The following is a 23,995-nucleotide window of genomic DNA, read 5'->3' as shown; positions in this document are numbered from 1 at the left end:
TCAACCAGAACCTGAAGTGGGAGAGCATTGGATGGGACAGTGGCTCATTTTAGAGGCAACATGACAAGGCCTTTGAGGGTAACTGGGCCCCTTTAAAACTTTGGAAGAAGCTTCCTTATAAGAGATTAATTAAAGAAATAAGAAATGCAGACACACAAAATGATTGTTCAAGTCATGTATGAAACTCTCAAATAACTAATAAAAATGGGAAGAAGATACCATATTTCTTTTTCCTTTCAGGCTCTAGTGATATTGTTCATGAGAGACATGTCCATGAAAATATGACAGGGTTCATAGAGAGAGACACACACATGCACCTTCAGAAACTCTAGTGAATATTCTGATTTTTTACAAGTTTTATGCAACTGGCCGGAATTTCTACACATGGTTCAAGCTGACTTAGTCTACATGAGTCTATTCATGGAGCCAGGCAGGTACTTGGCCTGATCATAAATCTCATAAATCTTTCTTGAGGTATGTAGGTGTGTGTGTGTGTGTGTGTGTGTGTGTGTGTATGTGAGTGTGTGTTGCAGAGAGGAGGACTATGTTTTCACAGGGCTACAGAGAGCATGACTTAATTTCTCTAGGCTGATGAGTCAGTCTCATAGTGACCAGTGATGAGGAGTAACACCTAAGGTTGGCCTCTAAACCATACACATGCACACATCTGTACATAAATGTATATTTATGCATACAAAAATGTGCACACACAAAATTATACACAGATGGTATCAAGCCAAAGTCAGTAAACAGCTAGATTATGATACTATCCATAGGTCTAAGGACCAAAACAGTTTTTTAAATATAACACTAAGGCAAAAAACTGAAGGTAAGTAAGTAACAGAGACCTTGGAGGTCACTTCATACAGTGAGGTGAACAGTCTTCACAGCATTATGGAAGTCCATCTCAGTGGTAATAATAATTCTCCTCTATCAGGAGATAGGCACAGAATGAGAGTAATTCTCTCCCAGTTTCTTCCCTCTTCATTTTGTTCTATATGGTGACCTGAACTCCATTGAAAATGCTCTGATGGTTACCTTGTCCTCTTTGTTCTCGCTTTGACTAATGAGCTTCACCTCTTTGTCTACAAATACAAATGGTGATGAGAAACAGTGGCTATTTACAATCTGACTTTCTTATCCATAACCAGCTCTTTTTAGCTTCTTCTGTTCTTTGAGTCCTCAGTTCAATGAGTATGTTTGTACGCACACGTCTTTATTATATCTATACTATGCTTCTCACCTAGTTTCCAAACAGCCACTCTCACTATTCTTTTATATTTGTTTTTTTAAAGATTTTTAAGGTTTATTTTTATTCTGTGTGTGTGAGTACACTGTAGCTGTCTTCAGACACACCGTAAGAGGGCATCAGATCTCATTACAGATGATTGTGAGCCACCATGTGGTTGCTGGGAATTGAACTCAGGACTTCTGGAAGAGCAGTCAGTCTCTTAATCACTGAGCCATCTCTCTGGCCCCTTCTTTTATATTTGTAATATTTTATTAATTCTTTGAGAACTTTATTCAGTCATACAATGTACTTTCTTCTTACTTACTTCCTCTCCTCTTCCTTACTCCTCCAGTCCTATCTGTCCATCCCCTCTCAACTTATTGTTATTTTTTTATAACACATGAAGTACAATTTCTGCTGCTCACATACACCTGTGTGTATGATAGACTTACCAGGGACCATATCTTAAAACCAACTCCTCATATCCCCAGAAGACATCAATGACAATAGGTCCTCAATTAAGAGTAGGGGTTGGATTGATCTTATGTAGATTTTGAGCAGGCAGCCACAGCAGTCATGAGAACAAGAATTCATGAGTCCTTCCTGAATGAACTGTTTTGGTCCAGTCCTTCCTGATCTCTTGCTCTTAGACTCTTTCCACCCCAATTCTGCGATGGTTCATGAACCTTCTCTATTGCTATTCTAGTTGACTATATCAATCCTTTCCTCTTGTTAAACCTTCTAAGGCACAGAATACTTCATACTATTAAACTTTCCAACATAGCTCCTGCTGTTTGCAGCATCCATCCCATTAACAAAAAATAAATAAAAAAGCTTATGGACTCTGAAAATACAAAATGGACAACTTGAATTTATTTCTGAATGTACATATCTACAATCTAGACACATATCAAGCTAAAGTACAAACAGATGATGAATCCCAAGTTAATACTCCTCTTCAGTGTCAGTGCTTAACCACATAGATCATTCTACGGAGTTCACAAGAAATTTACCCTGAGTACTATCTGCATTAGACTCCTGTTCAGGCTCACAGATAGATTCTCATGCCGATATGTAGGTTTGTAGAGAATAATATGTCCACCTCCTCATCTGTGGAAAATTATTTCTAGCTATACTCAACTGCATATCTCTGTCCTATCTCTTTGCTCCATCACTTTATTGTGCCCAGGTTAAAAAAAAAATCTCCCCTGTTCCTCAATGAAAATACTTGAAAATCTGTATCAAATCTCAGGTCATCCAGGAAACTTGCCTGGCATGTTTCTCCTCCTCCCACATACTCTGATATAACAATGTCACCTTTTATTTCAATGCTGGGTATTTTTATTGCCTGATTTGTTTTTTTTTTTTTTTTTTTCTACTTCACCTAATATATATTCTCTCTTTACTCAGACAGCTTGTTAGTACCTAAAAGTTGTTCCCACATGTTCCAGTTATTTAAAACATAATTTTAAACACCCCCATGGTTGTCAGTCCAGTTTCATGCACACAGCCTGTACTTAAAGTGTTTACCAAGTGCTTCTTGCCTAAAAAGCTATGCATTCCTAATAATTATAGAAATGATCAATAAATCAGATAATTCAACTCAACAAATAATATTTTACCTGTTCCATTTTGATCAAGAAACAGTCAATAAAGTCCCGAGGGTTGTTCATGTCCAAGGACTCTTGGTGTTCTTTTACTTTCTCCAAAACATAGTTTTTTATATAGAAAAAATTCTTAAGTACTTGGTTATGACTTCCAGGTAAATAATCAATAATGGCAGGGAAAGTATTGCAGACCTTGAAAATTAAAGATCATAAATTAAACTCAAACCATTAGTACCATGACCCTGGTTAAAAACTAGGATGACACAGCCAAATATTAGGCAGAGAAAGGGAAATGTAGCAGGAGTTTCCCTACCCAATCTATTTTAAGTATTAGTGCATTAGGAGGCCTATGATTGGGCCGGGAAAAGGGAGGCAGAGCTAAGAGTGGGGGAGAGAGAGACAAACAAGGAGAAGGAAGAAACCAAATGTGGAAGTGGAAGAGTAAGGTGTCATGCCAAATACTATTAAATTCATGTTAGTTCTAAAATTTACAGTGGTAGCCCCTATAATTAGAAAAAAGTTTAAAGACACTTGAAGTGAATTTGGTATAATTCTAACACCTCTCTGGATGTTTTAACAATACATAGGGAGCATATGAATTTCAAGAATGCTGCTCTGCTGAGTGTTTAAACTGCTGATAAAATTACCCATGGCCGGAGGTCAGTATTTCTATTTTGTTTCAGCTTTAAGAATGACATATAGAGCTTGATCATGCTAACCCTTTTTGTCCTGGGAATACTTTTATTCCTGCCCATCATGTTAAAGCTTGTCTTTAACAACATCAACATGTTGACAGCCAAAGTGCATGGCTTCAACCTGAAAATGGACCCCCTGACAGAATTATTAAATTAACAGGCTTGCAAGCAAAGGATGAGTAAAATTATGCAGAGTCTTACCAACCTAAGACATAAGTGCATTGTTTTTGATAATGCATATTCCATGATGGGTAAGAAATACATTTTTGTCAGAACAACCTAAGACAGTCTCAGTCTTGTTTATGAAATAAAAAAGAGGGAGAAGCAGAAAGCCTTTGGGGCTGCTTAGCAAGAATATGACATGGGCCATGGGCCATGGGCCATGGGCCAAGGACAAGGAAATGGGCTGCTTGGCAGGAATATGACATTGGCCAAGGACAAGAAAGTGGGCTTCAGGCAGAAATATAAATCTTAGACTAGAACAAAGAAGTAATTTCAGGCAAGATTCTAAATTATAAGCTAGAACAAGGCTTCAGACATGAAAAGGAGTTTGGGCTAGGACAGAAAAGTTGGCTCAGATATTTTGGTCATCCTGATAAGCCTTTAGAAACAGTGATCACTCCTTCCTGTCTAGGCCAGAGCATTGAGCAGATCTTGGGTGGCAGCTCTGCCCCCAACATCCAAGAACCCAGAGGAAGCAGGGATCCCAGGCACTCGAACTCAGGCAGTATCCTAGGTAAGCAGACAGCAGGGCCCACCCTAAACAGGGAGTAACTGGGAACCAAAAGGACCCAGGAAGTTACTCCTGGCCCGGAACACTGGTTCCTTTCGGTCTGGGCCAGAGCACTGAGCAGATCTTGGGTGTCACCTCTGTCCCCAACCTCCAAGAACCCAGAGGAAGCAGGGATCCCAGGCGCTCTAACTTGGACAGTGTCTTAGAAACTAGTTCTCAGATCTGAGGCCTAGATCAGACCTCTGCCAGGTCTGCTGTTGTGTGGACCCCGGATTCCACCTGAGACATACTGGAAGGTCCACTCAATCCAGATCCACAGAGGAACAAATGAACTCAGAGCTTCAGACAACATATCCTGAGATATTCTAGAGGAGACACTGCACCCAGAACAGCAGACACCTAGCTGGACTACTACCTTGGAGGCACCATATCCTGAGGCATCCTAGAGGTACCACTGTAATCAGTGCAGCTGGAAAAGATCACAGAGACATCTGGACCCCTAGGAGATCAGACACAAGCTAGATAACTAGAAAGACAGGCTTCAGTCAGAGACAGCAAGTACAGGCAGCACTAGAGTTAACCAGATGGCAAAAGGCAAGAGCAAGAATGTAAGCAACAGAAACCAAAGTTACATGGCATCATCAGAATCCAGCTCCCCCATCAGAGCAAGCCCTGAACACCCCATCACACCAGAAAAGCAGGAATCAGAATTAAAATCACTTCTCATGATGATGATAGAGGGCTTTAAGGAAGACATAAATAACACTCTCAAAGAACTTAAGGAGAGCACTGGTAGACAGATAGAAACCCTTAAAGAGGAAACACAAAAATCCCTTAAGGAATTGCAAGAAAATGCAACCAAATGGGAGAAGGAATTAAACAGAACCATGCAGGATCTAAAAATGGAAGTAGAAACAATAAAGAAATCACAAAGGGACAATACCCTGGAGATAGAAAACCTAAAAAAAAAGATCAGGAGTCATAGACACAAGTATCACCAACAGAATACAAGAGATGGAAGAGAGAATCTCATGTGCAGAAGATACCATGGAAAACATTGACACAACTGTCAAAGAAAATGCAAAATACAAAAAGCTACTAACCCAAAATATACAAGAAATCCAAGACACAATGAGAAGGCCAAACCTAAGGATAATAGGTATAGATGAGGGGGAAGACTCCCAACTAAAAGGACCAGTAAATACAAAATTATAGAGGAAAACTTCCCTAACCTAAAGAAAGAGATGTCCATAAATATACAAGAAGCTTACAGAACCCCAAATAGTTTAGACCAGAAAAGAAATACTTCCCGCCATATAATAGTCAAAACATCAAATGTACAAAACAAAGAAAAAATTCTAAAAGCAGTAAGGGAAAAAGGCAAAGTAACATATAAAGGCAGACCTATAAGAATTACACCAGACTTCTCACCGGAGACCATAAAAGCCAGAAGATCCTGGACCGATATCATACAGACCCTAAGAGAACACAAATGCCAGCCCAGACTACTTTACCCAGCAAAACTGTCAATCATTATTGATGGAGAAACCAAAATATTCCATGACAAATCCAAATTTACACAGTATCTCAACACAAATCCAGCACTTCAAAGAATAATTGGTGGAAAACTCCAACACAAGGAGGGAAACTACAACCTAGAAAAAGCAAGAAAGTAATCTTCCAAAAACCCCAAAAGAAGATAGTTACACAAACATATCTCCACGGATGTTAGCCCAAAAGCTTGGATTAGCGAAGACTCAACCCACAGACCACATGAAGCTCATGAAGAAGGAAGACCAAGAGGGGATGCCTCAGTTCTACTTAGAACGAGAAATAAAAATGCTCAAGGGAGCAAATAGGGAAACAAAACATGGAACAGAAACTGAAGGAGGGGCCATCAGGAGACCTTTCCACCTGGGTATTCACCCCATGTACAGCCACCTAATCTAAACACTGTTGTGGATGGCTGGAAGTGCATAATGTGAGGAACATAATATAGCTGTCTCCTTAGAGGTCAGCCAAAGCCTAAAACACTCAGAGGACAATGTTCACAATTAACCACTGATATGATCAGGGGTTTCCCAATGGAGAACTTAGTGAGAGGACTGAAGGAGCAGAAAGGGTTATTGACCCCCAGGTTTGGAAAGCAACAATACCAAACAACCAGAGCCCCCCAGGGTCTAAACCACCATCCTGGGAACACATAGGGAGGGACCCAAGACTCCAGATATGTAGGGGAGGATGGCCCTGTCAGACATAGGTGGGAGAGGAGTTTCTTGGTCCCATAAAAAAATGAATGAAAAATGAATGAATGAACACACAGTGGGGGGGGGATGTGAGGGCGGGGAGGGGATAGTGAGGGGGGTAGGTGTGGTCACTGCCTCATAGAAGCATGAGGAGGGGGATGGGATAGGTTTCTGGGTGGTGGGAGGAAGTAGGCTAAGGGGATAAAATCTGAAACGTAAATACTACAACCAATTTTAAGAAGCGGGGGGGGGGGAAGTCTTCAGAACCAACATCTTTAAAAAAAAATGTCAGCCCCCTGGGGGTGGGAATTTTTTTTTTCTTGATACTAAAACTTGTTCTGAGAATTGTATATTGCAGAATACACAGCCTTGGTGTATCTACTCATCAAGCATACTGAGCAGACCTGCCCAAACCTCTGATGTCCTGGAATTCGATCTGGATTCAGTGAAGACACAGCATCAGAGGCTTATCAACTTACTCTCCCCCCACACCCCTCTTCTAAAATCTCAACGCCCTTAATCAGCTTGAAGAAGTTAAAGAAGAGTCAGCGCCCCTATTCCCTGAGCTTGGGGACTAATGTGGTTAATAATGGTCTGTTTTTCTAGGGACAAGTAGTGGTTTTGTTGGAACAGGGGGGATTAGCTAGGACTTACTGCATAGCCATAACCTACTGGTAGAAATCTGTATAATTATTATCAAGATGAAGTTATAAATTCTTAAATGGTACAAAATTTACTTTGATCTCAAATTTAAGGTTTTCATTGGTACGAGCCTCTTATTAATATAAAAATGAGATGAATATTGATACACTCATGGGCATTGTGCCTGTATAACACATTTAGGAATACAATGCCTAGACCCAGCCCTTTTTTAACTTTTTTAACTGATTTGGGACGGTTAACCTATGAGTTAAGGGACTATAGAAAATTCATCTTTTTGAGTTTATTGTTAGGGTGCTTTCCATATTTTACTTAGAAATAGCTGAGAGGAGTTAACAGAAAACAGTCCAGGTTACCTTACATGGATAGTTGGTTTTCAAAACATCAGAAGTCCATAGAACTGATGCTACAAATATTTATATATTAATGTCCATATTGATTAGAGACCTGTCTGCTCCTGACAGCTTCCTGTCATGGATTCTAAGAAGAAATTGAGCATCCTTGGAGTTACTCCAGTTGTGTGGTAACAGCCACTAGGCAAGAATTGCCTCTCTCCATCTACAGACAAATTACTGTCCAGAAAAGGACACACATGCAGAATAGTCGACTGATTATATCTGCCTAGACAGAGTAATCAGTCCTTAATAATCCTGCATCACCAAGGTCTGTCAGATGATTCTGGGCCAGAAGGCTGAAGATTTGATGCTCCAACGTTCGGTAGTATAGGGGCTTTTCAGATGTTCAGAGGTCTCTATAAATTGGCTAAGTTTTAGAAGCTATGCTTTGTGCTTCCCACAATTATAGTTAACTCAGTCATTCTGGATTTCTGACGGGGTTGAAAACTTATAGCTATTTACTGTAAGAGAAAAGATTTGAGTGGATGGTCGTCAGCTGACATTCATCCTAAAGCCAGGTTCAGAACTAAATGTTTTAGTTAGGATAGATGACAGAGGTGCTGGTTAGTCAACAAAAGGATGGACTGGGTATTAGGACTATCTTGTACCTCACTGGTACAAATTGGCATAATTATGCTCTAATTGTATTTTGAGAGAAAAGTTTCCTTTTAACAGGAAGGGTGATGTGTAGGAGGAGCTAAGATAGGAGGAGTACTGAGAGGAAGAAAAGGAGTAAGAAGAGGAGGAGAAGAAGGATAGGAGAAGCTAGGTGATGAAAGAGAGAAAGAGGGGGGAGACAGGGAGGCAGATATTCATGTATCTCCACCAGTCAAAGATAGTTGTTATATCTAGGTCGGTCAGTGGGTTACACCTCTGATTGAACAATTCCAAACTTATAACGCTTATGATTAACATTATTTTAAAAAAATGTATAAATGCAAAAAGGAAAAGGGGGCATGGGATAGGGGTTTTCTAAGGGGGGGGGAATGGGGAAAGGGGATGCCATCTGAAGTGTAAATAAAATATCTAATAAAAAAAAAGAAAAAAAAAAGAAACAGTGATCACAGGAGTGTTCATATAATTGGGCTTAATGCCTTGCTTTTTCTTTGACTATTTGTGTTTATTGTCTTGCTTGTTCCTTGACTATTTGCATCTATTGTATTGCTAGTTCCTTAACCTAGGCCTAACCTTAATACTTGCATGTAATTAAAGTGGTATAAAAGCAAAAAGGAGGGGGAAGGGATAAGGGGTTTCTAGGGAGGGGAAATGGGGAAAGGAGATGGCACCTAAAATGTAAATAAATAAAATATCCAATAAAAAATTGAAATGGACATGAAACCAGTGTGGCTCTAATTAACCATAGGCAGAGATGATACAAAAAGTTAAAAATTGGGATAAATTGTCTATTCTGTGTTGATATCTTACCATTACTCAATTGGCTTTGAAATTTTTGTGTGGGCATCTTGGGATTTGATTATTTGTTGATATATAAATCTGATTGGTTAACTATAAGCATTAAGAGTTTTGAATTTACCAGGTGATGGGTGGGGTGGCTGATTGCAGGGTGGATGATCTTGGCGTGGGGCTAGCATGGCCATGAGGGGAGCTCTGGAGGTCTGGCCCGCCAGAAAGCCTGCCAAGATGAGAACACCTGGCTAGTCCCAGGCAGGTCAACAGTGCTGGCATTAGTGTGGGAACATGGCAGCTGAGCTGGCAGTGAAGCCGGACGCATCTTTTATAACACCTCCCACTACAGGGGAACCCTGCAGAAAAGCAGAGAATAACTGTAGAATCTAGGAGTTCAAGGACACCAGAAAAATAAGACCCACAGGGCTCATATGGGCTCACAGAGACTGGAGCAACAGTCACAGAGCCTGTATGAGTCTAAGCTAAATCCTCTGCATATATGTTATGGTTGTACAGCTTGGGGTCTTTGTGAAACTCCTAACAGTGTGAGTGGGGGTGTCTCTGACTCTATTGCCTGCTCTTGGGACCTTTTTCCTCCTATTAGGTTGCCACATCCAGTGTGGTATGAGGGTTTGTGCCTAGTGTTATTGTAGTATATGGTTATGTCATATTTCATTGGTATCCCTGGAAGGCCTGCTCTTTTCTAAAGAGAAACAAAGGAAGATGTCTGTGGGTGAAAAGAGGGGGTGACTAGAAGAACCGAGGGAAGAGTAGCTGTGGTCAAGATGTAATGTTTGAGAAAAGAATACGTTTTTTAAAAACTAGAATGAACTTGAGGAGAAACATTTCAGAGTACATGATGTGTATAAAGGGAAATGCTGACAGAGACTGTACTGAACTGATCACATGACCAGGGATGATAAGCATCTCCAACAATCAGTCCAGTAAGTTTCACATTCATCCACTCTCTCGTTTTTACCTCCAATCCTAAAGTCAAGGAAGGCCATGACTCTTCTGCATGAGATAAACTACGGGGTTAAAGAAGTTCAGTCAACCAGAGACAGAGCAGTCACTCCCTGTTACTTCTACCACTGACACTTGGCCTCAGGAATAAAATCAATCATGCTTTATAGCTGGGAAGGGCTCAAGGATATCATGAAACTCAATTTTACATTTTATGGACAAATAATTATATACAACAGTGGTCAAATGACTCCTATAAAATCATGTAACTATCTGCTACAGAGTAGGATGCCAGCCGGGTAGATAATGACGTTATTGAACATGACAGCCCAACACAGAGTTAAGTTTTATACACCCCAGATGTCAATCATCTTAATAACCTGACCTAGACTACTTTCTCAGCTGAAGCACCAGCTTCAGCTAGCCTGAGTCTTTGATTTAGAAGCCCCACTTCTCAGAAATTCCTGGCAGTATCTGTGCTCCCAAACATTCTCTGCCTTTGATATCCTCAATTACAAAGTCACTGCTGGGGCGGGTGAGATGGCTTAGTGGTTAAAAGCACTGGCTGCTCTTACAGAGATCCTGAATTCAATTCCAAGCAACCACATGGTGGCCCATAACCATCTCTAATGTGACCTGATGCCTTCCTCTGGCATGCAGGTGTACGAGCAGATAGAGCACTCGTATGCATTAAATAAATAAATCTTTTAAAAAAGAATCATGCTAAGTAATGAGATGAAAATGACTTTAACTTTGATTGGCTGAAAAGACTGTTGCTGATAGAAGGATTTCAAGCCCCTAAACAGTCATCAAGAAGCTGGGCATGCCTCTGCGAGTACCAAGGTAGTGCTTAGACTTTTGAGGTTTCATGGGTTGGGGCTTAACTTCCAGGCCTGTGTCCAGGCATTTACCTTCTCTTCTGAACAATAAAGTCCTCTGCTGTCTTATGATGTTCATAATATACCGAGAAGACAGTAATGTGGAAACATTCTCATTGTGGGTTGCCAGGGCACATCCTTCCACACAGATTCCTCCCGTCCCAAAACACAAACACACACACACACACACACACACACACACACACACACACAACATAAACAGAGCTGAAAAGGAAGTATGTAGAAAGAAATGTAGGAATGAGGCAGGGAAAGAGAGATGGAAGAAGGAAAGGATAGAGGGAAGCAAAGAGGGAAGAAAGAAGGAAGAAAAGAGAAAGCTGCACACTTCATCTCTAAATTGACTGGAACATTTACTCCACAGCTTAGTCCATATGATGCTGTGGCCTTCTCAGAGAAAAAAAGACCAGATGGCTCCTTAGAAAGGAAGCCTGTTGACTTCACCTGTATCCATGGTGTGCTCAAGAGCCTGAAGTTTTCATTAAATTTATCCATCAAGTTAAGAAAAGTCTGATCTTTATAATCAAAGCGCTTCTGGAAAATAATGGAGCAGATCACATTGCAGGGCGCACAGCCCAGGATAAAGGTGGGATCACAGGGAGCACCTGGATAATGGAAAATAGTAAAAATAACTGTTAATGCATATACATTAGAGATTCTTTAATAGCATATTGATGTATTTTATGAATCAATAAATTCCTAGAGGGGCCTAGAGTGGTGGCTTAGAAGTTAAGGTCACTGAATATTCTTCCAGAAGACCCAAGTTCAAATACCAGTACCTACATGGCAGCTCACAACTGTCTGTAACTCCAAGATCTGACCCAGACATACATGCAGGCAAAACACCAATGCACATAAAATAAAATAAGTAACTAGCCCCTTCCGCCCTCCTCCCAATCCATCCCAGTAGCTGAGGCAGACACCCAGCGGGGTCTGCACCCTTGGGGAGACTATCCTCAGACATCCCTGGGACGCCAGTGTCCTCAGGGAGGCAGGTAAGGCCAGTGGTGCACCGCCCTACGCCCCAGATCCACAGCTGGGAGTAGGAAGCTTGCAGGACACCCCCCCTACAGGTACCCAACCCCGCCCCTGTGGAACACCACTCCCCTTCTGTCCCTCTCCGGATCCATCCAGGTAGCTCGAGCAGACACCCAGCGGGGTCTGCACCCTTGTAGAGACTTTATTCATCCTGAGACATTCCTGGGATGCCAGTGTCCTCAGGGAGGCAGACAACCAGAGGGTCTGCACCCTTGTGGGAACTGTATCCTGAGACATCCCTGAGAGGCCAGTGTCCTCAGGGAGTCAGGTAGGGCGAGTTGTGCTTTGCCTTATGCACCAGAGCCACAGCTGGGAGTAGGACAACCTCCCCAGGTACCCTTGTGGAATTCCACTCCCGCTCCACTCCTCTCCAGATCCCGGGGGCAGGAGCAGGCGTCCAGTGGGTCTATACCCTTGTGGAAACTGCATCCGGAGTCAGCCCAGAGAGGTCAGTGTCCTCAGAGAGGCAGACACCCAGTGGGCCTGCACTCTTGTGGAAACCGTATCCTGAGATATCCTAGAGAGGCCACCGACCTCAGAGCAGAGGACACCATACCCAGAGTCATCCTAGAGGAGCCACGGAACCCAGAGCAGCTGTCACCTTATCCTGAGACATTCTAGAGGAACCACTGCACTCAGAGCAGTTGGTCTTCTCTCAAGAAGACACCTTACTCTGAGACATCCTAGAGGAGACACTGCACTCAGAGCAGCTGGAGCTCAGGATCACAGGATCACAGGATCACAGAGACACCTGGACCCTGAGGAGTTCTGACACAACTGAAAACACAGTCCCCAGTCAGAATCAGTGAGAAAGGGTAGCACTAGAGTTAACCAAATGGCAAAAGGCAAGCGCAGGAACATAAACAACAGAAACCAAAGTTACTTGGCATCACAAGAACCCAGTTCTCCCACCATAGCAAGCCCTGAACACCACATCACACAGGAAAAACAGGACACAGAATTAAAATCACTTCTCATGATGATGTTAGAGGACTTTAAGAAGGTCATAAATAACACTCTCAAAGAATTTGAGTAGAACACAGGTAAACAGGTAGAAGCCCTTAAAGAAATGCAAGAAAACACAACCAAACAGATGAAGGAATTAAATAAAACTGTCCAGGATCTAAAAATGGAAGTAGAAGCAATAAAGAAATCTCAAAAGGAGACTACTCTGGAGATAGAAAACCTAAGAAAAAGACCAGAGGGCATAGATGCAAGCATGACCAACAGAATACTAGAGATAGAAGAGAGAATCTCATGTGTAGAAGATACCATGGAAAACATTGACACAATGGTCAAAGAAAATGCAAAATGCAAAAAGCTCCTAACCCAAAACATTCAGAAAATCCAGGATACAATGAGAAGACCAAACCTAAGGATAATAGGTATAGATGAGGGGGAAGACTCCCAACTTAAAGGGCCAGTAAATATCTTCAACAAAATTATAGAGGAAAACTTCCCTAACCTAAAGAAAGAGATGTCCTTAAATATACAAGAAGCCTACAGAACCCCAAATAGACTAGACCAGAAAAGAAATACCTCTCATCACATAATAATCAAAACATCAAATATACAAACAAAGAAAAATACTAAAAGCAGTAAGGGAAAAAGGTAAAGTAACATATAAAGGCAGACCTATAAGAATTACACCAGACTTCTCACCAGAGACTATAAAAGCCAGAAGATCCTGGACTGATATCATATAGACCGTAAGAGAACACAAATGCCAGCACAGACTACTTTACCCAGCAAAACTCTTAATCAATATTGATGGAGAAACCAAAATATTCCATGACAAATCCAAATTTACACAGTATCTTACCACAAATCCAGCCCTTCAAAGGATAATTGGTGGAAAACTCCAACACAAGGAGGGAAACTACAACCTAGAAAAAGCAAGAAAGTAATCTTCCAACAACCCTAACAGAAGGTAGCTATACAAACATAACACCACCGCCAATAACAAAAATAACAGGAAACAACATTTATTTTTCCTTAATATCTCTTAATATCAATGGACTCAATTCTCCAATAAAAAGACATGGACTATCAGATTGGATACATAAACAGGACCCAACATTTTGCTGCATACAGGAAACGCACCTCTGTGAAAAAGACAGACACTACCTCAGAGTAAAAGGTTGGAAAACAATCTTCCAAGCAAATGGCCCCAAGAAACAAGCTGGAGTAACAATTCTAATATCAAATAAAATCAGTTTTCAACCAAAAGTAATCAAAAAAGATAAAGAAGGACACTTCATATTCATCAAAGGAAAAAATGTACCAAGAGGAACTTGCAATTGTGAACCTCTATGCTCCAAATGCAAGGGCACCCACATACATAAAAGAAACTTTACTAAAGCTTAAAGCATACTTTGCACCTCATACAATAATAGTGGGAGATTTCAACATCCAACACTCAGCTATGGACAGATCATGGAAACAGAAACTAAACCAAGATACAATGAAACTAACAGAAGTTATGAACCAATTGGACTTAACTGACATCTATAAAACATTTCATCCTAAAACAAAAGAATATACCTTTTTCTCAGCACTTCATGGTATCTTCTCCAAAATAGACCATATAATTGGTCACAAAACAGGCCTCAACAGATACAAAAAGATTGAAATAATCCCTTGTACCCTATCAGACCACCATGGACTAAGACTGGTCTTTGACATGGACAAAAATGACAGAAAGCCCACATACACGTGGAAACTAAACAATGCTCTACTCAATGATAACTTGGTCAAGGAAGAAATAAAGAAAGAAATTAAAGACTTTTTAGAGTTAAATGAAAATGAGGACACATCATATCAAAATTTGTGGGACTCCATGAAAGCAGTACTAAAAGGAAAAATCATAGCTCTAAGTGCCCACAAAAAGAAAATGGAAAGAGCATACATTAATAACTTGACAGCACACCTGAAAGTGTTAGAACAAAAAGAAGCTAATATACCCAAGAGGAGTAGACAGCAGGAAATAATCAAACTCAGGGCTGAAATCAACCAAGTTGAAAAAGAAAGAACTATACAAAATATCAACAAAACCAGGAGCTGGTTCTTTGAGAAAATCAACAAGCTAGACAAACCTTTAGCCAGACTAACCAAAGGGCGCAGAGACAGTACTCAAATTAATAAAATCAGAACTGAAAAGGAGACATAACAACAGAAACAGAGGAAATTTAAAAAATCATCAGATCCTATTACAAAGGCCTATACTCAACAAAATTGAAAAATCTGGAAGAAATGGACAATTTTCTAGATAGATACCAGGTACTAAAGTTAAACGAGGAGCAGATAAACCATCTAAACAGTCGCATAACCCCTAAAGAAATAGAAGCAGTCATTAAAAATCTCTCCACCAAAAAAGTCCGGGGTCAGATGGTTTTAGTGCAGAATTCTATCAGACCTTCCAGGAAGACCTAATACCAATTCTCTTCAAACTATTCCACAGAATAGAAACAGAAGGAACAATACCCAATTCATTCTATGAAGCTACAATTACACTCATACCTAAGCCTCACAAAGACCCAACAAAGAAAGAGAACTACAGACCAATCTCTCTTATGAATATTGATGCAAAAATACTCAATAAAATTCTCGCAAACCAAATCCAACAACACATCAAAGCAATCATCCATCATGATCAAGTAGGGTTTATCCCAGGAATGCAGGGATGGCTCAATATTCGGAAATCCATCAATGTAATCTACTACATAAATAAACTCAAAGAAAAATCACATGATCATCTCACTACATGCTGAGAAAGTATTTGACAAAATTCAACATCCCTTCATGTTAAAAGTCTTGGAAAGATTAGGAATTCAAGGTCCATACCTAAACATAGTAAAAGCAATATACAGCAAGCCAGTAGCCAACATCAAACTAAATGGAGAGAAACTTGAAGTAATCCCACTAAGATCAGGGACTAGACAAGGCTGTCCACTCTCACCCTACCTATTCAATATAGTACTGGAAGTCCTAGCTAGAGCGATTAGACAACAAAAGGAAGTCAAAGTGATACAAATAGGAAAGGAAGAAGTCAAAATTTCACTATTTGCAGATGATATGATAGTACACTTCAGTGACCCTATAACTTCCACCAGAGAACTCCTAAATCTGATAAACAACTTCAGTAAAGTAGCTGGATATAAAATCAACGCAAAACAAATCAGTAGCCTTCCTATACTCAAAAGATAAACAGGCTGAGAAAGAAATTAGGGAAATGACACCCTTCACGATAGTTACAAATAATATAATATATCTTGGAGTGAATCTAACCAAGCAAGTGAAAGAACTGTATGACAAGAACTTCAAGTCTCTGAAGAAAGAAATAGAAGATCTCAGAAGATGGAAAGATCTCCCATGCTCTTGGATTGGCAGGATTAACTTAGTAAAAATGGCCATCTTGCCAAAAGCAATCTATAGATTCAATGCAATCCCCATCAAAATTCCAAATCAATTCTTCATAGAGATAGAAAGAGCAATTTGCAAATCTATTTGGAACAACAAAAAACCCAGGATAGTGAGAACTATTCTCAACAACAAAAGACCTTCTGGGGGAATCACTGTCCCTGACCTCAACCTATACTACAGGGCAATAGTAATAAAAACTGCATGGTATTGGTACAGAGACTGGCAGGAAGATCAATGGAATAAAATTGAAGATCCAGAAATGAGCCCACATACTTATTGTCACTTGATCTTTGACAAAGGAGCTAAAACCATCCAGTGGAAAACGGACAGCATTTTCAGCAAATGGTGCTGGTTCAACTGGAGGTCAGCATGTAGAAGAATGCAAATCAATCCATTCATATCTCCTTGTACAAAGCTCAAATCCAAGTAGATAAAAGACCTTTACTTAAAACCAGATACACTGAAACTAATAGAAGAGAAGGTGGGGAAGACCCTTGAATACCTAGGCACAGGGGAAAAGTTCCTGAACAGAACACCAATGACTTATGCTCTAAGATCAAGAATTGACAAATGGGACCTCATCAAATTACAAAGCTTCAGTAAGGCAAAGGACATTGTCAATAAGACAAAACAGGAACCAACAGACTGGGAAAAGATCTTAACCAATCCTACACATGATAGAGGCCTAATATCCAATATATACAAAGAACTCAAGAAACTATACTCTAGACAACCATATAACCCTATTAAAAATGGGGTACAGAGCTAAACAAAGAATTCTCAGCAGAGGAAAGTCAAATGGCTGAGAAACACCTTAAGAAATGCTCAACATCCTTAGTCATCAAGGAAATGCAAATCAAAACAACCCTGAGATACTACCTCACACCAAGCAGAATGGCTAAGATCAAAAACTCAGGTGATAGTAGATGCTGGCGAGGATGCGGAGATAGAGGAACACTCCTCCATTGTTGGTGGGATTGCAAGCTGGTACAACCACTCTGGAAATCAGTCTGGCGGTTCCTCAGAAAACTGTACATAGCACTACCTGAGGATCCAGCTATACCACTCCTGGGCATATACCCAGAAGATGCTCCAACATATAGTAAAGACATATGCTCCACTATGTTCATAGCAGCCTTATTTATAATAGCCAGAAGCTGGAAAGAACCAAGATGTCCCTCAACAGAGGAATGGATACAAAAACTGTGGTACATCTACACAATGGAGTATTACTCAGCTATTAAAAATCATGAATTCGAGAAATTTACAGGCAAATAGATGGATCTAAAAATTATCATCCTGAGTGAGTTAACCCAATCACAAAAGAACACACATGGTATTTACTCACTGTTAAGCGGATGTTAGCCCAAAAGCTTGAAATAGCAGAGACTCATCCCGCAGACTACATGAAAGGAAGAAGACCAAGAGGGGATGCCTCAGTTCTACTTAGGACAAGTAACAAAAATACTCAAGGGAGCAAATACGGAAACAAAACATGGGACAGAAACTGAAGGAGGAGCCATCAGGAGACCATTCCACCTGGGTATCCATCCCATGTACAGTCACCTAAGCTAGACACTGATGTGGATGGTTGGAAGTGCATGCTGTCAAGAACATGATATAGCTGTCTCTTTAGAGGTCTGCCAAAGACTAACACATTCAGAGGACGATGCTCACAGCTAACCACTGATATGATCAAGGGTTTCCCAATGGAGAACTTAGAGAGACGACTGAAGGAGCAGAAAGGGTTTGTGACCCCAGGAGGAAAGCAACAATACCAAACAACCAGAGCCCCCCAGGGTCTAAACCACCAGCCTGGGAGCACATAGGGAGGGACCCAGGACTCCAGCAGTATATGTAGGGGAGGATGGCCTTGTCGGACATTGATGGGAGAGGAATTTCTTGGTCCCATAAAAAAAATGAACACAGATAGGGGGGAGGGTAAGTGAGGGTGGGGAGGGGGTAGTGGGGGATAGGTACAGGCACTGTCTCATAGAAGCATGAGGGGGAATGAGATAGGAGGTTTCTGGGTGATGGGAGGAAGTGGGGTAAGGGGATAAAATCTGAAAGGTAAATATAATACCCAATTTTAAAAAGAGAGATGAAAAAAAGGAGAAAAAAGAAAAAAAGAAAAAAAAGAAAGAAAAAAGAAAAATAGGAGATTTAATAACACAAATGGAAGGATTTAGAAATTTAGGAGGCAGTTTATGTTAATGGAAACAACATCATAGAAACTGGAAAACCACACAGTCATAGAAGCAGGAGGAGGGGGGATGGGATAAGGGGCTCCTGGGTGGTGGTGGGGAATGGGATAAGGGGATAGAATTTGAAACACAAATATTACAACCAATCAAAAAAAGAAGAAAAAAAAAAAAAAAAGGCCGGGCAGTGGTGGCACATACCTTTAATCCCAGCACTTGGGAAGAAGGAGGAGGGGGAGAGAAAACAAAACAATTTTAAAGATCTAATAGTTACAAACACAGAATTACATCCTCCTAGGAAGCTTATAGATAATTAAATATTAGTATAGGAAGTAAAAAATAACAATCTAAAAATCTTTAACACAGATGAATGTAACCAGCAGAAAGGAAGACCAAAAACAGAAAGATTATAAAAGATGCAGGTATTGTGTGGGACAAGTGTAAAAAAATGTAAAAAAGACAAAAAAATATTTATGGGGACTAGAGAAATGGCTCATGAGTTGAGAACACTGCCTGTTCTTGCAGAAGACCTGAGTCCAATTTCAAGCATTCACATGGCACTTTACAACCCTTTATAACTGTAGTTCCATCAGACCTAAGTCCTTATTCCAGTGTGCATACATACATGCAGACAAAACACCAAATTACATAAAAAATAAATCTTTAATAATAATAATATCATTTTTAATTAATGAAAATAAACACATCCTGGCCAGATGATGCTGGCAGGTAATCCTAGCCACTCAGGAAGCTGAAGCAGGATGCCTTACGTTCTCAGCCTGCCTGGGCTACAGTGAGTTTAAGACAATCCTGGACACATATAGAGACTCTATCTCAAAATAAAATGTGAAATCAAAGATTTTGATATAACTCAGTAGTTAAGTACTTTGTCAGCAGATTCAAGACCCTACATTCAATTTCGTGCCAGTTTTTAAAAAGTAAAACTGAACCCAATTATTAGAAGATAGCTTCATTTGCCTAAAATTTTTCAAAATGTCATTACTAACTTATATAACATACATATCAAACATAAAAGTTAAATTGATAAGTAATGTTCATATTCATATACCAGGGTTGGAAACTAACAAGAGGTTCCTATTGTGGAAATAATGTTCATGAGCACCAGAGTCCACATTGTTTGTTAAAGCCCACCCTCTAGTGGACGTTTGTGCTATTGCATGACAAACCATTAACAGAATACTAAGGGGTTTTGTTTGTTTGTTTTGGTTATGATTTATTTATTTTATGTGTATAAATGTTTTGTCTGCTTGCTTGTATGTACATTGTGTGCATGCCTGTGTCCATCAGAGGTAAGCACGGGAAATTAAATACCACTGGAGTTATAGATGTTTGTAAAACTTCAGGTGTGTGTGCTAGGAATCAAACCAGGTAGGTCTTATGCAAGAGCAGCCAATGTGATAAATTCATGCACACTCTTTCCAACCTCTATAAGGTTTTTAATTTCAGCATCATATTAGCTCATTCCATTCCATTACAGTACAGAAGAACAAGTTAAGTCAAAGGGAATTTGTTTTGTGGACAATTTTAAGCAACCTGTTCTAATAAAATATGAATAAATTTTAATACAAAAAGTCTACAAATGTACATCAGCTATAATTAAGGATGATAAGTCAAAAATGTGCATACTGCTCATAGTAGTTAAGAAATGTCCACAGGTAGAGTAACTGAGGTCTATATCCACATTCAAATATTATTGTCTTTAAAAAGAACGAAATACTGTCCTTCATACTAAATAGACATATTTGGAGCATATTACATAAAGTGAAACAAGCCAGGCACAGAAAGCCAATATTCCATGTTCGCATTCATAGTGAAAACTAAAAAAAAACAAAAACAAGATTATCTTACAAAACTCAAGGTGGAAAGGAAGTTCATAGTGAAAGTGTGATTCTCAATCTTTCTTCCTTCCTGGTTCATTTTGAAGGACATGTAAATATCAGGGTCATTTGGAATCCAAGCTGGAAGTCATGTTTACCATGACAATTACATCTCAGATGTGTGGCGCCAAGAGTGGGAAGTAGGTAAAAAGTTACCGTCCATACTCTAACTCGAAATCTAATTGTTTTAAAATCCAGCTAGAATTTCGTTTTCTTTCAGATGTTGTGAGGCTTGCAGATCAGGATACCCTTCAACAGACTCTTCTAGAAAGGTCAAAGTCAGTTCCCAAGGGGTAGGAAGCAGACGGCCAAGGGTAAACAGAGAGCAAGGCCTTTGCTGGAGTTTGTAGGCAATGGGACTAATGAGACAGGAAAGGCAGGCTTTGTAAGTTTAGGATTCTAAAGTATGCAGAGACCTCTGGGCCATGGTTGTGAGGGGTTCTTAACTGTCCCACACCCTGGCCCTAAGTGGATTTACAGCAAGAATAAAAACTTGGTGTCTGGGAATTTCCTAAAGAAAGTGGACGAGGGCCATAGATAGGCTTGATTGTATGTCAAAAGCATGCTTTGGGGAAAGTATTTGCTATTGTTCACTATATTAGCTAGCCTTGGGAGGAACAGCCCAAGATGTCAGAGCCTCATAAAACACGGGAAATAAAACTCACAATTAGTACAACAATATAGACAGAGAATAACATAAGAAGAACTGAAATAGAGCCAACTTACAATTAGGGAAGCTGAGATTAAGCATTAATAATATTTAAGATTTGGTTCAATAAATTAATTTAAAACTTCCCTTTTGTGATGTAGACTTCTCTTAAAGTATGCAAACAACAAAGGTGCACTATGGTTAACATAAAATAACCCCAGCTGACATCTTTAAATAGTCAAAACTGAGCAGTAAATCACAAGCACTCAGGGGCACTAGCAATGCCTAGGGACTAGAAGGCATGGATGAACACCAGGACACCACTGAAGTGAACACTGCAGACACGGGCCTTGAAAGGACCACAGATATGACTGTCAGGGAGACTGAAGCTACAAACCAGAGCTATTAAGTGAAAGCATGCATGGTTTCATGTCCCATGGAGTAATAGGTCATTTTTGTAATGTCATCTCACAAATATTTCCCAGTGAAATGTTCTAGAATAGTTAGCCCACAGTTATGTCAGGGACATAATTGCCAAATTTTGTACATGATATTCAATCTTTCATCTGTATGGCGTTGTTGGAAAGTATTGTTTGGCACAAAATAGATGTTAATGAAGTTTTATCCCCACCCCAGATGCAAACATGGAGGGCAAAGAGCTACAGAAGCTTCCTTGGCTCTCTGTACAAAACCACTTTTCATGCATAGCACGGCCAAGCATCGCCCTCAATGTAGGCTGTCCCAGAAGTGTTGCCATGGAGATCATTACAGAAATGAGCAAGCTGGTCGGTGACACTAAGCAACACCTACCTTTGCTATTCCTCAGTTCCTCCACAAGGCACCGAGCCTCCTCTTGAACACGATCCTCAATGCTCCTCTTGCCCATCCCGAAATTCCTCAGGGTCATGATGGAGAAACGCCGAATCTCCTTCCATTGCATCCCATTGCTAAAAATGATTCCTACCAGAACGGGAAACAGAAACTGGTCAGGAGGAAGCAGGGAACTGTTACATAGTGTCAGCTGGATGGCCCAGAGCTGCCTGAAGACCTCATCCAGTCTCATCTGCATGGCCAAGGCTCAACTCACACATGCACACAGTTGTACTCACACTTACCAAGGCCTTTGTTAACTTTTTCAGATACTGGAAAACTGCCTCTTCCAGAAAATTCCTCTCCTAGATCAACAAGAGCTTCCTTCACGGCTTCATACCCATACAACACCACAGAAGGCTTCATACCAAAATACAGAGTAAATACAGGGCCGTAGACTTTTGAGAACTGGAAAATTGAAAAGAAATAAAAAAGACATTGAAATAACAGCAAAAAAAAGAAAATCAATACGTAGCCTAAACTGTTCATGACCCAACTATGTCATCATAGTGTTGTAGAACATCATTTGCTGGATTTCATACATAAACACTGTGCCTTTTTTTTATAGCTGCCACAGGCAAAATGACGCTAACTAATGCGAGAGATCATCACAACTCACCAACACCTCCACCACATTTATTAATTTAAGAGCTAACAAGACTGAAGCCCAGGAAATTTTAAATTCAACATGGCTAGGAAATAAAGGACCCAAATCTGAGCCCTGCTCATCTGATCTCTGCCACCTGGGCAGTCAGTCCCCAAAGCCTGTACTGGACAAACGTGCAGCTACTCTGCTCTTGCTTCACAGTCACCTGCTGAGCTCTTTTCAGGGCATTCTGTGATTAATAGTAAGAAATCTACATTTTTGTAAGTCCCTTGGTTATGGGGAGATGATGGCTCAGTTGGCAGAATGCTTGCTGTGCAGTCATAAGGACTGGAATTCAGAGTCCAGCCAGACACATAAAAAGGTAGGTGTTCTCCAGTCCATCAATAATCCCAGTCATGGGAAGGATCCTGGGGCTTGATGGTCAGCCAGACTAGCCAATCACTGAGCTCTAGGTTCAGCCAGTAACCCAACCTTGTCTCAAAAAAAAAAAAAAAAAAAGGCAGTCAACTTTAACCTCTGGTCTCTTCACCCACACTTGCTACACCTACATCTACACACACACACACACACACACACACACACACACACACACACACACACACACGCACACACACACACAGAGGCAAGCTCTGAGAGACAATTTGTATGCACTACAGAATTCCACTATTTTAACTATGGCACTCTCTATATAAGAAGCTATGGGAATGTTTGCTTTACAAGAAAACAGTTAAATAATAGCAGAGATTAGTTTTCTTTTGTAACACTGGAGAAGCTTTAAAAAACACTTACTTTTTTTATAGATTGGCCGATGTTCTTCACATCTATCTGAAAGATGTTTCCAACAAGTGGGAGAGGAGTGGGGCCAGGAGGGAGCTTCCCTCTCCCAGAGCTCTGTCTCCAGAGTGAGAGAAGCAGACAGGAGAGAGTGAGCACCAGGACCAGGACTGGATCCATGGCAGCTTTGTCTTCTCAGGAAGACTCCTGTGAGCTTGCAGCCCAGGGCTTTTAATGTTAGCTGCTAACTCAACATGTGCTTCTGAGACCTAAGTGACCAATCAGCTAGATATGCTTTAATCTTTCTTCTTTGTGGACTCTGGCCTGTTAAAACACACACACAAACAGAAGCTGTTCTTTACTCTCTCTCTCTACTGCTCCACCCTGAAATCCTGCTGTAACTAGCTTTGGGTGAGACCCAAGATTAGCTTGTTTGCATTCCTCCTTGGCTCCGCCCAAAAGTTATGTAGCAACATCCAGATAGGAGCCTGGCTTGCATAGAAAGGACTGTTTGGCCTCTCTTTGCTCTCTGACCCTTCTCTCTCCTATCTGTCTGTCTCTCTCTCTCTCTGTCTGTCTGTCCACATATTACCGGCCTGCCTCCTTTCTTCTTCTTCTTCTTCTTCTTCTTCTTCTTCTTCTTCTTCTTCTTCTTCTTCTTCTTCTTCTTCTTCTTCTTCTTCTTCTTCTTCTTCCTCCTCCT

General features: G+C 40.5%; 1 protein-coding gene across 2 annotated transcripts in view; it reads right to left on the bottom strand.

Annotated features, from left to right (window-relative positions):
- The window catches only part of LOC117711779 (cytochrome P450 2C11), a 32,937-nt gene extending 9,343 nt beyond the window's left edge, over positions 1-23,594 (bottom strand). Inside the window, exons 1-5 of one of the 2 annotated variants that reach the window (XM_034507657.2) lie at positions 23,308-23,594; positions 22,157-22,319; positions 21,852-22,001; positions 11,278-11,438; positions 2,854-3,030 (exon numbers count right to left, since the gene is read on the bottom strand). In XM_034507657.2, coding sequence (XP_034363548.1) covers positions 2,854-3,030; positions 11,278-11,438; positions 21,852-22,001; positions 22,157-22,319; positions 23,308-23,472 — 816 coding nt within the window. In that variant the 5' untranslated portion in view covers positions 23,473-23,594. Of the gene's footprint in view, positions 1-2,853; positions 3,031-11,277; positions 11,439-21,851; positions 22,002-22,156; positions 22,320-22,723; positions 22,743-23,307 lie in introns of those variants that run through there. The other variant, XM_076920298.1, reaches the window with a different exon arrangement.
- Between the last annotated feature and the right edge of the window lie 401 nt (positions 23,595-23,995).

Source organism: Arvicanthis niloticus, chromosome 1, assembly GCF_011762505.2.
Source record: "Arvicanthis niloticus isolate mArvNil1 chromosome 1, mArvNil1.pat.X, whole genome shotgun sequence".
Classification (NCBI taxonomy): Eukaryota; Metazoa; Chordata; class Mammalia; order Rodentia; family Muridae; genus Arvicanthis; species Arvicanthis niloticus.
Note: the sequence above shows the minus strand (reverse complement) of the source record. Positions and strands in the feature narration are given on the sequence as shown.